This window comes from Podarcis erhardii (genome assembly GCF_964252035.2).
Source record: "Podarcis erhardii genome assembly, chromosome: 2".
Taxonomy (NCBI): Eukaryota; Metazoa; Chordata; class Lepidosauria; order Squamata; family Lacertidae; genus Podarcis; species Podarcis erhardii.
In genome coordinates this window covers 43,129,924-43,145,269 of record NC_138498.1, presented here as the reverse complement: position 1 = coordinate 43,145,269, position 15,346 = coordinate 43,129,924, and the positions used below count along the sequence as shown (strand labels likewise).

The following is a 15,346-nucleotide window of genomic DNA, read 5'->3' as shown; positions in this document are numbered from 1 at the left end:
CTATAAGGCAATTGCGGATGCCAATCATGTTCCGTCAGCGAATAACAGCACCAGCTAGAGATTTCCAAGAGGTCATTGGGTCTAAGCGGTTATCACTCATGAGGAGCGGCGCAACGGCGGGCACTAATTTGTACTCATTGTCCCCAAGTATGCAGCGCGTCCGCTTTCTCTTGTTGCGCACCTTTCAGGAGGCGGGACCAACCAGCTGCTCCTATTGGTCAGAAAGAGAGAAGCTTAGTTCGTCTCTCTCTCGCGCGGGGGACGGGGGTGGACTGAGGGCGGGGGAATAATCAACGAGATAAACTGGAAGGAATTCAACTTCTTCCCAATATGACGGGCTACGGAAGCTCAGGAGGCACAACGACTACCATTTTACAGCGCCTTGTTATGGATAGTCTCCCTTCCCCACGTCTTCAAGCTGCGGCATCGGAATTTAAATACCGAGGGGGCAGGACAGCTCGAGTGTCAGTTGCCTGAACTGCTATGGCGGCGTGTCCCTTATGAGGGGGACAGAGCAAAGAGCGGCACGACACCATGGTGTAGCCTGCTTCCCCAAATGTAAAGTTTGATGTAGCAACTGTGCTCCTCTCAGTGAAAAACATCAGTGTACGATCGAGCACATAAACGGTTTCTTCTAAACAGAAAGAAAGGAAGATCAGGTCAGATTTCCCTCTCACCCACACACAAAATAATAATGATTTGACAGCCCGCCAATGCAACTGGTGGAGCCAGTGCAACCACCTGCATCGTATCAAACTGGACCTAACTGACATACACTAACGGGATGTGAAGACAGGGCTAAAGTTGCTGAAAAGGTGGTAAAAACAGAGCTATGCAAACCAATGCCCCCCAGCGTGGAAGCTGGTGCTTCTTCACTGATGAGGTTCAGAATACCAAACACCTTGAATATAGACAATGCTTGGCCACTTTATTCCATGAAGGATGGTATCAGAGGTTAGGTAAAAGTCCTCTTGCCACCATCCCATTACACTTTTAAGTTATGGTTGCTGCAATGCAGTATTCTTTTCTAGAAGAGAAAGCATTTGAAGAGAGATTCTGGTTTGAACAAGATTCAAATGGAAAGTGAGTTGCCTGAAGCGGTGAGCGGCAAGCTGCAATATCACAGTTTCTAACCTCAGCCATGAATTCACTCCTTGGCTCTTGCTTCACCTCAGAGCTACAGTTGTAATATATGAATATCAGCCTATCTTGCAAGATTACATTATTGAAACCAAGTGTTTTGAACACTTATCACCTTTGATAATGTATAGCTATATATATTACACCATGTCTGATTATTCTGAATTAGAACCAACACTTAGTCAATCAGTACTGTACTTTATCTTGAACATAAGCCCTTGGCAAAGTGTCTGCCTTTTAATTTTCAGAGAAATATGAAGAACAGAGAGATGGTCTCCTCTGACTCTATGATTTTAACCCATAAATATTTGATAATTAAAAGTAATATTTGCATAACAGCTGGATTTCCAATTGCTAATAAACATCTAAAGCTAAAATGCTATGGACTTAGCTACACCAGAGAGGGTTCCTTTTTGCCACCATATTTGAAAATGCTTGGTGCTTCATAGCTAGTACTGGAACCATCTCAGCTTCTTGCATTAGACATTCAAAATATAGTTACTAGGTTTCCTTCATAAACTCAAAAATTGGACACCAGAAGGTCAGAATAGAGGAACTGACAAAAGATTAAACTACAAAGTGGATAACTGCTTGATGGCGCAATTTGATTTATGAACGTTGCCACAGGCAAAAATAGTTATTCTGCTTACAGTCACTTGTTATTAAAAAAGGACAAATTGAATAGATAGATTTTACCAGTGTCTCATTCGCACCAGCTTGCACATACAGAATAATGCTGAGGGCAAGAATAAAACATCTACCACATGATGCTAATACTCATAGCAAAGGCACTTTTGTAGGCACTATTAAGCAGCCCTGGGTAAGTAACACACTCTAGATTATGACTTTCCAAGAATACATTAGTTGGCATGGCATGATTTGAGCTGTTGGATGCCCTGCTTATGATCCTAAACTTCTGAGTATGCTCTAGGCTTGAGCCATAGTATGAAGCAATCTCTCAGATACTGGTATTTTGTTTCTAAACAAAATCCTGCTTTACTTACATTATCAGTCTACTGGTGGCTTTCTCTATGGGGCAGATTTCCTGACTTTAATCCTTTCGGTGTAGACTCTGATAATTGTTTTACATTACTAGATTAGAATTGCGTTCCAGCAGTGGTGCCAGTCATACATGCTAGCACCTTTACCTTGTATTTTAGTAGGCTGTGCCAATTTCAACTCTTTTCTACAAAACCCAACTTCATCCTCTTCTGTACAGCCAAGTATCAACAGTGAACTAACAAATTCATGCATTGCCTTAAATTGTTTGAAACTATTTCATTCACTCAACCCTTATATTGTCCTTGGTGTGCTGAAGAAAATAGTAATTCCTAAAACTTTAAAAACAAATTGGCCTATGTTTAAGCTGTTGCAAGATCTCCTGCCTCATGGCTCCATTAGTATGAACATGTTTTTGTTTCATCTTTCTCCTGCAGGGTCTCAGAGCTGCTGCAAATGCCATAATGGCCTGACTCCAGTGGAGTAGACCAAGCAAGTCATTCCTTGTCCCTTGGTTTATGTTCATCTTTTATTCCATTAATGTAGATTATAGCAGAAATTTGTACAGTATTGTGTCTACGAGCCTCTAGCTTCAGCCTACAAGGAATTTTTCTCCCAGGTGAAGTACTCTACTCTTCCAGGAGTGTGGCATCCTTGATGAAATTTCCTGCACCCAAAGAAGATCAGAGCCTCTTGAGTATGTGGGTCTTTTAGTGTTGAAGAGGGCTTAAGCTAAGGGCTCACTGAAGATCTTTATCTCCATCAGGACAACTGGGAAGGGGTATTCTCAGATTTCTGAAAAAGTACAAGCCTTAGCAAAAAACCCAAGACCTTGTCACAGACTCATTAAGGAGTTTGATTTCCAAGTATAGCTAATCATGTAAGTTGCTAGAGTGTGATATTAACATTTGTCTCCTACCATGCCACAATGCAGCATGAACCACTACTCTACATCAGTTAACACCCTTGTTTTTACTTCATTTAACAAGATGAGAAAAAATGCAACATTCATATCACAATGTTAGCTTGTGGTAGAGCATCTGCTTTGCCTGCAAAAGGTTCCAAGTTTATCCTGGCAGACAACACTACTGAGCTAGATGGTCTCAGTCTAAGTCAGTTTCCTATGTCTGTTCCTTTGTTTGAAGATTGGAGAAAATGGAAACATTATGTCCAACATTTTACGGTGCAATTGAGGGTGAAAATGTTATTAAAGACCCATTGGAAATGGTCTGAAACAGGCTGTATCAATATCTGATTGCAGGGACAGAATGAGCATAATGCTCCCTGGCTAAACAAACATAATGCTGTAACTTCTCTGCCCCCACACCTGTAAATAGCGCAGACTAAGCCTTTTCAGAAAAAAAATGTGGTCCTGAACTATCTCACAGAAAATTCCATATTTCCCTGTGATCTCCCTTCTCAACTATTTAAATCTGCAAAATTCATGGGCTTTGCCCCTTTAAGATAAGGCATTCAAGAGTTTTATTCCCATCTACAGATAATTTGATAAAAGGTTGAATGCAATGCCTCTTGGAACAAACATAATAAAGGGCAGCTTGTATAATAATTACCAAACAAAGCCACCCTCTAACAGGAATAAGATCTTTGCCTACTGGAACATCAAACTTTATTAGTGAGGCAGGCCCTTTCAAAGGAACACATAGTTGGCTCAACTCCAAAAAAAAGAATATCAAGAGTACTGGCAAAAGGGAGGAATCAATTTGAAAGATTCAAAAGTTGCAAATGCAACCCAATTAAATAAATGTAAACTAATTGGCTATACAAGTTTTACTTGATTAAATCAATTAATGAAAATTTGCATATTTGTAAAAAAAATATCCCTGAAGCAAAAAGCATGCTTTGTTTTAAAGATGATGCACACATACATGATATCAAGCATCTTAAAAGAAGCATTCTTTCTGGTCATAAGGGAGAATGCTTCTTATAAAATGGTGCTTGCTGCCTGCAGTTCTAAGCTAATTATTAAAAGTATCACTTTTCCCCTCACAGTCTGCTAACCAATTTACTGGGGAACCTATCAGTAGATTAAAAAAACTGCAAGTGCTTAACCAAACTGATTATATTGTGCTTTAGGCAGTGAAACCTCTGGCATTAATTGGTTGGGTTAATGTGGCGGCATACAATTCCAGTTGTTCAAGGAACCAAACAGCTTGCATTGCTACTTCTGTAAGGAAGGGGAATGTTGTCAGTTTGGAGGAAAGTAGAACCTCTCTTCGGGACACGTGGTAGTAGAAGTCCCAAGATACAAGGAATCTGAGGAATAGGGAGGCCTGAGGCTACAATGCTGAAGGTAAGGCTCACAGTTGGGGAGCGAATGACAATGAAGAACTTGAAGGAAGGCTAAGTGACTTGAGATGAGACATGAACTTAACACACAAAGGGTCCAATCATAGAGGGAACTCTGAATAAATTTCACAATTTTTAGGATCAGGAGTTGTATGCAGGAGGGACGGTATCTCAGATCAGGAGGTGAAGGTAGAGATCAGATCAGGTAGAGGAGACAGGTGTACTACGCAGCCTGGTCAGGAGACAAGATGGCTAATGGACGCTGTCACTAGACTGCCTTAGAGGCAAATCTGTCTGTTGGGGTGACTAAGGTCACTGCAGCACTCTGTCCTGACAATCCTAAGGGGTTAAGGGAGAGCTGGATTATTCATATTGATTTGAACCAAGCAGCCAATTATTTAAGCTAGAGGCTTTCAGTTGCCTTTAATGCACTTAGAAGTGAAAGCCAGTGTACAATGAAAAGCAGAGGTGTAATGCTTCCCTGGTAGTTAATAGACGGGGAGAACATGGATAGTATCTGGTACATGGTAGCTGCCAAGCAGCATTTCCCTGCTACCACTCTCATGGAATACTTTTCAATCAGATATGATGCTAAGGAAGAACACATCTCGGATGGGAGAGGGAGTGGAAACATGGCAGAATCAACTATGCATGCATCCTTCATGGCCTTTGATTAAAAGAAAGCAATAGGGATGGTTGCATGCAAGACACACTGTGCTACCCACTTCTCCTTCCATTTTTCAGGACAGTCAGAATGAAGCTGGTTGGAAAGCTATGGTGCTATTGCTACCCCTTAATTTAAAGTAGTGACAGGTGTAATAACACCCTCCACACACAGTTTTGGGGAGGCAGCTCTTAGCACAGGGAGTTATGTAATGTTTGGAACTATATTGTCATATTAGTCCCTGCTCTGGAAACTGGCCCAGTTATATATGGTGAGGAATTTGCTCACCAATGCATCGTTCTGTGCTGCAAGATTTCCACATACCTTTATACTGAATGCCTGGGCTGAAATCAAGGTTTAAACCCCTGCTTTGGTCTAAGAGGAACCCAGTGTGACATATGGTGATGCTGTTACACTGTCTTGTGCTGGGACATTCTTCTGTGCTGAATAAAAAAAGCTTAGAGTTGTGACTTTGGTTTCATAACATGACTGCTGCTCAGCCTGCTATGGGAGACCAAAGCATATAAAAATAAATTGTTTTAAAAATCAGAAACAGAGGAAGAAGTTGTACATGGCAGAATAGGCGCCCACAACAGTGATGACACACTTTGATACAAGGATTTCAGTATCTGTTCTACGTAAGTTCTGTATGGGTTGGGGCTCAGACTGTATTGCCAGAGACGATGTGAGATGTGGGAAATACATTCAACACAGGGAAAATAAAAGCAATTTTTTAAAAAAGCTTATACAGCAATACACTTTTAAAGTACACCTTACCAAGACAGTGAGTCTGCTAGTTTCAGTTTATCCTGGAGTGATAGAGCCTAAGGTTTCTCCAGGAAACAGCTTCCACATCCACTGGCAGCTCTTGGGACACCTCTCTATAGAAACCACAACACATTCTCCACCTTCCATGTAAGTAGACAACCAGAAAAGCACACACTCAGGATTCTCCTTTTGTTTCCAGAACAGGTTTAATCTAATATACATATTTCTAGGTACAGTAATAACCAGAATATGCCCATTGAAAAAGTTAAAAGGTAATTTGCCTCCAGACTCTGCTCAGCCTGGGATCCAAATAAAAATGAATGCTTGTTATTTCTACACAAAACTAGAGTTTAAAAAGTTGAGGTTCTATGAAGAGAGACGAGGACAGCAACAGTGAGAAATAACAGGAAAGCAGAAATTCCAGTAGGACCTACTGTTGCTGGTTTGGGAACTGCACCAAGTTCTTGCTAAAAAGGAGAAACATAGAGGCCCTCCACCCGCAAGAAGTCCAAACTCTTCAGGTACCCTTGGAAAGGACTTGCTTGTCCAGAAGGACATGTCATCCCTGATTTCAGGCAGAGGTTATCTATGGGACATCATTACCCTTTCTTCAGCCCAAGACTCAAGACAGGAAAAATCCATATTCCTTTGCCAAAATCTCATTACCATAAAGTGGCAGAGCTGAATTCCCTACAGGGTCCCACATGAAACAGATGGGGATAACCAGGTGACATTGGGAAGTTATGGAAAGGGGAAATGTATATGGGTCAAAGAGTCCATGATTTCCCCTTCAATGCAGGTGGGACTGAGGCCCTCCGTTACACAGTTAGGGAACGTGAACATGCACAACAGGATCCAACGTCTACAGAAACTAAAGACTTGTCACCTAAGGAGTCAAACATACATTAACTCTAGAGTCACATACAGAATCAACAGCTTTCCCCACAGAACAAAGTGCTCTGTGTCTACCCTCCCAACTTGCTTGTGTCTGACCTCAAACAAATCCTCATGTTCACAACTTTCACTAGAACCTCATATTCACAATTCTCACCATCACATCTCTCACAGCCTGAACTGCAACAGAGCAAGTCCATGTTTCCTCCCTGTAACAAGTGTGTGTCTTTGGAGAAACCTGCATTCACTGGAAGGACAAGGAAATTTCCGTTTTACTTTTGTGCAGATAAAAGCGAGCTCCAGTTTGGAATACCACTTCCATCAAGAAGGAGCATCGCCATTAAAAACAGCATCGTTAATTTAGTGCTCAAACTCTGGGACTGTTCCTGCGAACTCTCCGCCCCACCCAAAATCCAAGTTAAGTCTACAGGTGGGCAAAGCTGTGGAGCACGGGGGGGGGGGGGGGAGGGTGTGTGTCAAATACTGCTTTCACCCCCATTCTGATAACCATTAATCTTGTTCATTTGGAAAGGTAAGAGAGAAACCCTGGAATGCTGGTGCTTCCTAAGAGCTTTGCTACTGGGCCTCGGCTACAGGTGGTGCCGCAGGCACATCGGTCCCACTTCGCAAAGCATCGGCCTTGGAGAAGTTAGTCTCCAAGATGTGGCGTTGGAGATGCCGCACCCACTCCTCTTGGATGGAGAGGGGCCCCTGGAACTCCACTTCGCAGAACCTGCACAAAGAGAACACAAAAGTCTATTTGAACCAAGCTGAAGATTTGCCCATCTCAAAGCGCATAGGGAAACCCTCTAAAAGTAGAATGTGGGAAAGGGGTGTGTGGGAATTGAGGTTGCCTGCCCATCTCTTGCCCTGCCTCCAAGAGGCCTGGTACAAGAAGATTGTTGCCTATAATAGGTTTAAGAGCAAACTGCCCACACTATAAAGCCATTCAAATTTCACTGCAGAAAAGGGGATTAGCAAAATGGAACCATGGCACAAACCTGCACTTCAGCGTGTAGATGTTGCCCACAAACTTCACCAAGGAGGTCTGTGGTGGCTTAGGAACCAAGGAGGGCACAGGTCTCACTCTGGGAGGTGGCTGGCGGACCTCTTCAACCTTCTGCTGCAGATCAGCCATCTCCTCTTCTCGAGGTGGAGGAGCCTCAACGGGCTTGGCCTGCCTCCGTTCAAACTCTAGTGAACAGGGGGGGAAATTTGTTTCGGAAAGGATGCTGGGATATAGCAAACAGCATTGGCTGTGATGTATTTAGAATGAAAAAGGAACTTTGTGAAAACATTTTTATGAAGAAAAGAAAGGTGGGGCAGGAAAAAGTCTAGAAGTCATGCAGGAGAGTGGGGAAGCTACAGGAATATCATTGTCATGCTGAGCATCTCCCCATGACTAAGATCTTTACATGCCAGTCTGTTGAGGAATTTCTCTTAGGCCCTTAGCTGAAGCTACCCAAAGCATTGGGGCCAATGAATAATTTGGGAACACTGAGAAATTAGATTGGTGCCTGAACATTCACTGCCATCACTCCTACCCCCCCCCCCCAGGAAGATACAGCCGCCGCCTCAAGAAGGCCTCCCAACTGCCCAGAAAGCCTTGTACCCAGATGGGCCGTGTGTTGAAAATCTGAGAGAAATAACTCACTGTTTATGTTATGCTGCTGATGCTCCTCCATCTTTACCAGCGACAGAGGTGACGTGACTGCAGGTCGATCACCACCATTGCCGCCACTGCCACTGCCACCATCCACAGCTTTGTTAGGCTCACTGGGCACTATCTCCCCACCGAGGCTTCTGTTTGCCAGTGGAGGGCTGCCTGCCTGCAGGCTCAGAGGAGCCCTCTTCCCAGAAGAATCGTTGTCACGCACGTGAGATGCATTGCGGAACTTTTTGGTGAAGGGCCGCCCACCTTGGATGTAGCTGCGATAGGCTCCGGCTTTCTGGGGACGATGCTTGATCCACTCACTCAAAGTCTCGATTGGGGAGCCGTTCACACACCATTCAGTCACTCCAAACTGCCTGAGGTGCGCACGAGCATGGCTGGCCAGCGCCTTGCGGTTCTCAAAGTAGAGGCCACACAGTTCACAGCAGGCTTCGGTGGCTGGGAGCAGAAATGGCAGGGAGCTAGACTGAGCAAAACCTTCAGTAAAGGACTTAAGCAGTAACAGTTCAAGTGTGGAGCACCAGGACTTATTTGCTCCATGGCACTACTCTTATTTCCCCACAAAGGATCCTCAGGGATCGATACCAACAGCCTGAAAAGCCCACTTTGAAACTTCTAAGCACTGCCATCACCTGTAGCCCACAAGTCAAGTAAACCAAACCCTAGAATCCTTTGCCCATAAGTAGGCAAGATGCATACCTTTGCCCACTTTGGCCATACGGCTGAAGACATGGAAGCTTACACCATTTACTGATTTGCCCAATGTCTGAATCCCCAAAGATAATGAAATAACTCTCTACCAGCCAGAGGATGCATAAAGGCTAGCTGATACCAGGGAAGGAGAAGAGGCAACGTACTACACCAGGGTTGTTGGCTAACTCTAAGCCCACTACATGTTAAAAAAACCCCTACCTATCAGGACAGTGCCTTGCATCAAAAGGTTTTTCTAAAGGCTGTAGTGGAATACCTTTTATATGAAGTCCATATGTACACTGTTGCATCTACCCTCCCACCCCCAGCAAGCCTGAAAGCAACTCAATTTCATAAGGGAAGGCCCTGAAATAGAATACCAAGGTTTATCAGGATCCCAACCTTATCCTTTCCCCCATTCTGGGGTTGCACTTACATGTATGAGTGGGCTTGTCATGCACATGCTTGGCTTTGAATGGCAATTCCGTCTGGATGTAGGTTTTCTGCTTCACTTCACTGTGGCCGCTCAGCCGCTCATCTGGCAGCGGGCGCTTAGTGGAGAGTGGTGCCAAGAAGCCCTCTGGTGACTTGAGTGGTGACAGACTAACCTCCCGACCAAGGTGTGGTTTCCCAGTCCTCCCGCCCAGCGGGGACAAGGCCATGGGCTGCAGCATTTTCCCAGGGGATTTAGGATCAGCTCCATCCTCCCCCATGGGCTGTGGAAGCTCAATGCTCATTGTGTTTGGCTCTTTCTTTATCAAGCACGGCTTGTTCTTTTTCTTTATGATTTCTCGTAGCGTGTCGATGGGGGAGCCATTGACTGACCACTCAGTTACTCCCATCTGGCGCAAGTGAGATCTGGCATGGCTGGAGAGCCCCTTCCGGTTCTCAAAAAACTCACCACAAAACTCACACCGAATATCCCGCACGGGGTCAGCACGAGAGGCTGCAGAAGACAAATCAACATGCACAGAGAATGCTTTACACTCAAAGGCAAGTAATTAGCAACCAGTCATGCACCTCTCACAACCTTCTTATTTATTTCTGCAGTGCTTTTCAAAACACACACAAAATGAACTACTTATCTCACTTATATCTGATAAGGCACCCATTTAATTTAAAGGCTCAACAGGTTCCAGGTCTGGGTCCTCCACGCCTGAAGCTAGCATGCTTCTCAACACTCTGTTAGGTCTAGAGTGACTGCACATTTGGAGACAGGAGTATCTGAATATTTGCATTTATTTTGCCAATCGGGAAACACAGAAAGTTTCTCATTGTACTAAGGCACCAATCGCTAATTGCAATCTTACAAGGAACCCATACAACATGGTCACATTTGCAGGAATGCATGAGCATAAAGCTGATGCTACCTGAGATCTTGATTACTAGGCAGCAGCACCCTGTTTACTGAGAAAAAAATATCACGTAGCCCTAATTCCCAATTCTTCACTTTCACACCCATTCCAACATGCATTTTTGCCCATCACCAAAGGCTTAAGCATACAGCCCCTGTTGCTAACACTTACAGAGATTGAGTGGGGACATCTCCTCTCGTGGTGACCAAGCTCTATCAGATAGATGTGAATCATTATGAAGTCCCCCAGACATCATTTCCCGCTTGATTTCCATACGCAGCTGATCTTGTTTCAGTTTCTTGTGCAAAGAGGGAGAAGAAAGCCCAGGGAAGATTTTTCTAGCAGTTGGGGGAGAAGAGGTAGGAGAGTGCCCCAAAGGGCTCCCTGGCTGCTGTGCCTTCTTAGGCATGGGAGGCACATGGCTCTCCCCTGGACCGCGTGACTCCAGGGAGCCTCCAAGAACAGACAGAGCAAGTGATTTCTGACCCTGTGCTGAGGAGTTGGAGGTACTGGTCCGAGGCTGAGCTCGCCTTTTTAGGATTTCTCGGAGGGTGTCGATGGGAGAGCCATTCACATACCACTCAGTTACCCCCATCTGGCGGAGGTGCGACCTGGCATGGCTGGAGAGCCCTTTCCGGTTCTCAAAATATTCACCGCAGAACTCACACCTGATATCCCGCACAGGTTCTGCTCCAGAGGCTGAGGAGAAAGAGGAGAGGAGAGACAGGCCATTACAGAGGCTGAAAAAGGGATTGGGCAGGGAGCAGGATGTGACGTGGACACCAACTAGGTTATTCCCTTACAAGGCAGTATGAAGCAGGCACATAGCACAAGGATTTCACACAAGACAAAGCTGATACCTTAACAAGATTGGCCAAAGGAAAATAAAAAAAATAAACCACCAACAATTCCTGTGAAGCATGAAAGCTGGGGTAGGATGTGGTCAGAGCAGGGGACACTGGATACATGACAGGAGACAGTGAAGAGCAGGTGCTGCCAAATTATAAAAAATGCTGAGAATGGCTAGTCCTATGTCATGAGATTAGCAAGGAGGTATACCAGAAGCTGTGTGCTTTCCTTCACACCCTGATCAAGCTTTCAAGGGAAGATGATCATGTGCGTGCAAGGAATCGGGCATGAAGGCCAGTTTCTTCTCCATGATCCCAACTGTCTCCTTCAAAACGAAGGGCCACCCGTCAGGATGAAAGTACATTTGCTGTACAGCTGAATAGGAAATCCCACAATGAGAAATGCTGAATACCTTTTCCCGTCCCAGAATTCAATGCCTTAATTCTCCCTGTCAGGAAGTTCAGAGAAGACTCATTTCCCAATGTGTGTCAGGGGAAGAACCACCAAGTGCTCTGTATTTGCCACCGTAAGCTTGAGCCATGCAGCCTCCTTTAGGTAATGCAGGACAGCTAGTGCAAAGGGGTGAAACACACCATTCAATATGGGGTGCCCATGGCTATTTAACAGCTTTAAAGCCAGCAGTATGCAGATCACACTTTGACTGGTCTCATCTACTCTCCCTGCACTGAGGGAGGGAAATAGCTGGAATCCCACCACCTGGAGGCAGTTGTCACCTCCATCTCTGAAATGGGTCGCAGTGCCACTTTAAAGCCCTGGTAAAATTGGAAATGGCAGAAGCAATCTTCTTCCTTGCTCTGTAACTGCTAAGACATTAAATGCCATGGAGAAACACATCAGTACTGAGCATTTTGCTGACACTAAACAAAGCCAATGAGTGCTGTAAAAAATGCAGCAGTCAATTTCAAACCAATGGCCACCAAAGGGCTCAGGCTATGTAAGATTGCACACTCTTCCCTTCAAACTGCTTAATTAATTCCCCTTCCATCTTCAGCAGATCAGATTGAATCCACACTTGTCTTGTGATACTCTTAACTGAAGAGCAACCATATAGCCTTCTCCTATCTGGGACAGGGAGATGCCATCCATTTGGAGCAAGATATAACCGTGGAGAAAATACCCGGACAGGGAAGAGTTAACTTCAGCACACGCACACGCCAGCTGGGAAAGCTGCATTATACATTTCAGAAAAAGCTTTGCAAGAAAAGCATGTGGGCCAAAATGCTTGCTTCCCCAACCCTTTGCTGCTTATTGGACATGGTGGCAGGAAATGGCAAGGGGCCTGGATTTCTAAGCGTACAGCTCCATGTCACATAAACAAGACTAGGAAGGGGGAGAGGAAGAGGTGGGGACAGGAGCCAGTGCTGATAGAACCTACAGAGATTGAGTGGAGCCATCTCAGCATCTGCTGCCCAGTACGCACTGGAAGAAAGACCCTGTTTCCTTTGCAGGCTGGCCGCAGCTGAGAGCCTGTGGCCATGTGGCTTCAACTTCTTGGATGGTGGAGGGGAGTGAGGTGAGAGTACAGATGGCTGTTTGCCCAAAGGCCTTGGTGCGTGTGCTTGTTTCATGCCTGTGGCAGGCGCTGCTGTAGCTGTGCTCTTTGGGCTGGGTCCATCAGAGCTCCCAGTCTCCCCTAATGTTTCTCTCTCGCTATGGAGGAGAGAGGGAGGGCGGCCTTTGAAGTCTTCGCTTTTGATGAGATCATTTAAAACATCAATAGGAGATCCTTTAGCATCTGGATCGCTCACTCCCAGGTGTCTCAGGTGGGCTCTAGCGTGACTCGACAGCCCTTTTCTGGTTTCAAACCAGGCACCACATAACTGGCAGTCAATTTCTCTGCCCGAGTCACTATCTACAGCTGCGGAAAAAAGAACACATTGATCACAATAGATACGATCACACAACTGATGTGTCTCAAGTACCTGCTACAACCTGAAAAGGACCTTATTCCTTTTTTTGTTCTAAAGGTCCCATTTCTCACTCCAGAAATGGTAAAGTGGTTTCCTAGTAGGATTTAGCAAGCAGCCCTAAAGGAAAGGCAAGTTATTCACCTGTACCCACTGATGCTGGCTTAAGAGTTAAGCAGAAATTCTCTCAGAAGACTTGCATTTAACCAGATTTCCTTTTAGTGGCCCAGGTCAAGTTTTCAAACACTCCCTTTCCTGAAAACATGATGCTCAAGCCTTTTCCATCTCAGCTTAAACCATCAGGCATTTCAGACACCAGTAACTTTTGAAAACAGCAATGTCAAAAACTGCAGAGTGTCAGACAGCCCTAGTCCCACACTGAGCAACGCTTCAGGCTGCCAGCTGGGTTCATGCTGGAAAAGCAATGTAGCAAACAGAAAGAGTGACTTAAAAAATTAAACCGTCAATTTAAGTGGTCCAAAGTATTTGCATTTTTGCCTAGCATTTCAATCCTTCAGACTGAAGAATCTTAATGTAAATGGTCACCCCCAACAATGGCACAATGTAAAATACAACACTTTCCAAACTGTAATTGTTTCTCATGCCTGTAAGGTCCATGAGGCTTCTTTGATCCGCTATTGAGCTTTGGGTTTGATTTCAAAATAAAGATGGACAGCAGTGATGTTTTCAGTGCTATGACTCTTACATAGTCCAGCAGCATGTGGTATAAGCCATTAGGAAGAAATGGGTTGAACCCAGAACTGACAGCTGTTATTACTCAATGAGGGCAGAACTGCCACTTTAAGAGTTTATTTTAGTTCATGCTGATTTATGCCATTTTCCGTCACAAGTAAATGCAAATTCCCAGGAATGTTCTAAGAAGTCATGTAAGCTATCTAGAAAATTGCAAAGTTTGTTGGTTATAAACCTCCACTTTCATATACAACTGACCGGATGAAACAGTTCAAAATCTTATCAGCCAAGGCAGAGCCTAAAAGCAAAAAATAAAATAAAAGCAAAGAACAATAAAAGCAAAGGTTCTCGCAGCAATTTCAAAAATATGAAGTGCAGGTAAAATATCAATGCCTGGGGCAAAGAGTTATGTTTAGGAATGGATTACACTTCAAAATGGGAATGGGAAGCAGCTGTATAAATGGTGTTGACTTTCTCAGCAACTGTTTTTCAATTGTATGCTTGAGGAAGAATCACAACATATCTAAGGACTCCAGTGCTCAGCTGACACCACAATATTATGTTAAGAATCTGCGGCCCATGGCAATGCAGTTAGAGAAGAAGGCAAACGGGACTTGGAAAGGGGGCTTTTAAATTTGAAGGTTCCCTGATGAAAGAAGCAGGAACTCAGTTGTGGGGTGGACTGGTCAGGATGTCATCCAACACTTCCTTACAACTGATGCTGCAGACTTTGTTGCTGCTGGATCAATAGAAGATACCACACCTTGTGCACTGTTAGCTTTCCCCACCCCCAGATAGGACTGGCCTTGGTACCTTGAGCCAAGCGCACCAGAAAATTCCCCTCTCTTTACGATTCTCCTTACCTCTGCCTCATCACACCAAGTGAGAACTCACTACTCCTTCGCCAGCAACATCTGCAAAACGGCTTTTAAAAAGGACTGAAATGGCAGAAGCAATGCTGATTTTCTATTATTTCCCTCCAATGCAAGAGAACACTGTACAAGACTGAAGCAGGGATACTGGGTGGCTTGTGCCATTTCTGCCAGCTTTAATAGAAAACACTGTTGAATATTATAGCCCAAAAGAAGCACAGATTATGTTAGTCTCCAAACTCCAACATCAGCTGCAAGTCCACAAGCCTTACTATAGGCCCTGAGAAGAAGGGCGAACAGATAATGTACAACAGGGGAAGCAATGGCTCAGATGCAGCAGAAATTGCTTTTAATTAGGTACCGAGAGCACTAAATTCCTCACTCTTTATTCTGAAAGATTGCTAAGAATTTTGGTTTTAAATGAACAGCTATGCAGAAGATCTCAGAGGGTCTCTCAGTCTTTTCTTCTGATAAGAGTTTCGCTCAGGGCTTTGGAAAGAAACATATAGTCTCTA

General features: G+C 44.5%; 1 protein-coding gene and 1 long non-coding RNA gene across 9 annotated transcripts in view; one reads left to right on the top strand and one right to left on the bottom strand.

The window, feature by feature from the left end:
• Positions 1–43: 43 nt before the first annotated feature.
• Positions 44–2,707, top strand: LOC309334479. Its single transcript, XR_014153113.1, has 2 exons — positions 44–1,960; positions 2,577–2,707. It is a non-coding gene; the product is annotated as an uncharacterized lncRNA (long non-coding RNA).
• A 3,352-nt stretch (positions 2,708–6,059) lies between these two features.
• The window catches only part of WIZ (WIZ zinc finger), a 57,760-nt gene continuing 48,473 nt past the window's right edge, over positions 6,060–15,346 (bottom strand). For 6 of the 8 annotated variants that reach the window (XM_081848627.1, XM_081848626.1, XM_081848625.1 and 3 more), the window contains 6 exons: positions 12,735–13,217; positions 10,661–11,188; positions 9,571–10,080; positions 8,427–8,882; positions 7,774–7,966; positions 6,060–7,505 (listed from right to left, as the gene is read on the bottom strand). In XM_081848627.1, the coding sequence (XP_081704753.1) occupies positions 7,349–7,505; positions 7,774–7,966; positions 8,427–8,882; positions 9,571–10,080; positions 10,661–11,188; positions 12,735–13,217 (2,327 nt within the window). In that variant the 3' untranslated portion in view covers positions 6,060–7,348. The remainder of the gene's footprint in view (positions 7,506–7,773; positions 7,967–8,426; positions 8,883–9,570; positions 10,081–10,660; positions 11,189–12,734; positions 13,218–15,346) is intronic. The other 2 variants (XM_081848629.1, XM_081848631.1) reach the window with 1 other exon arrangement.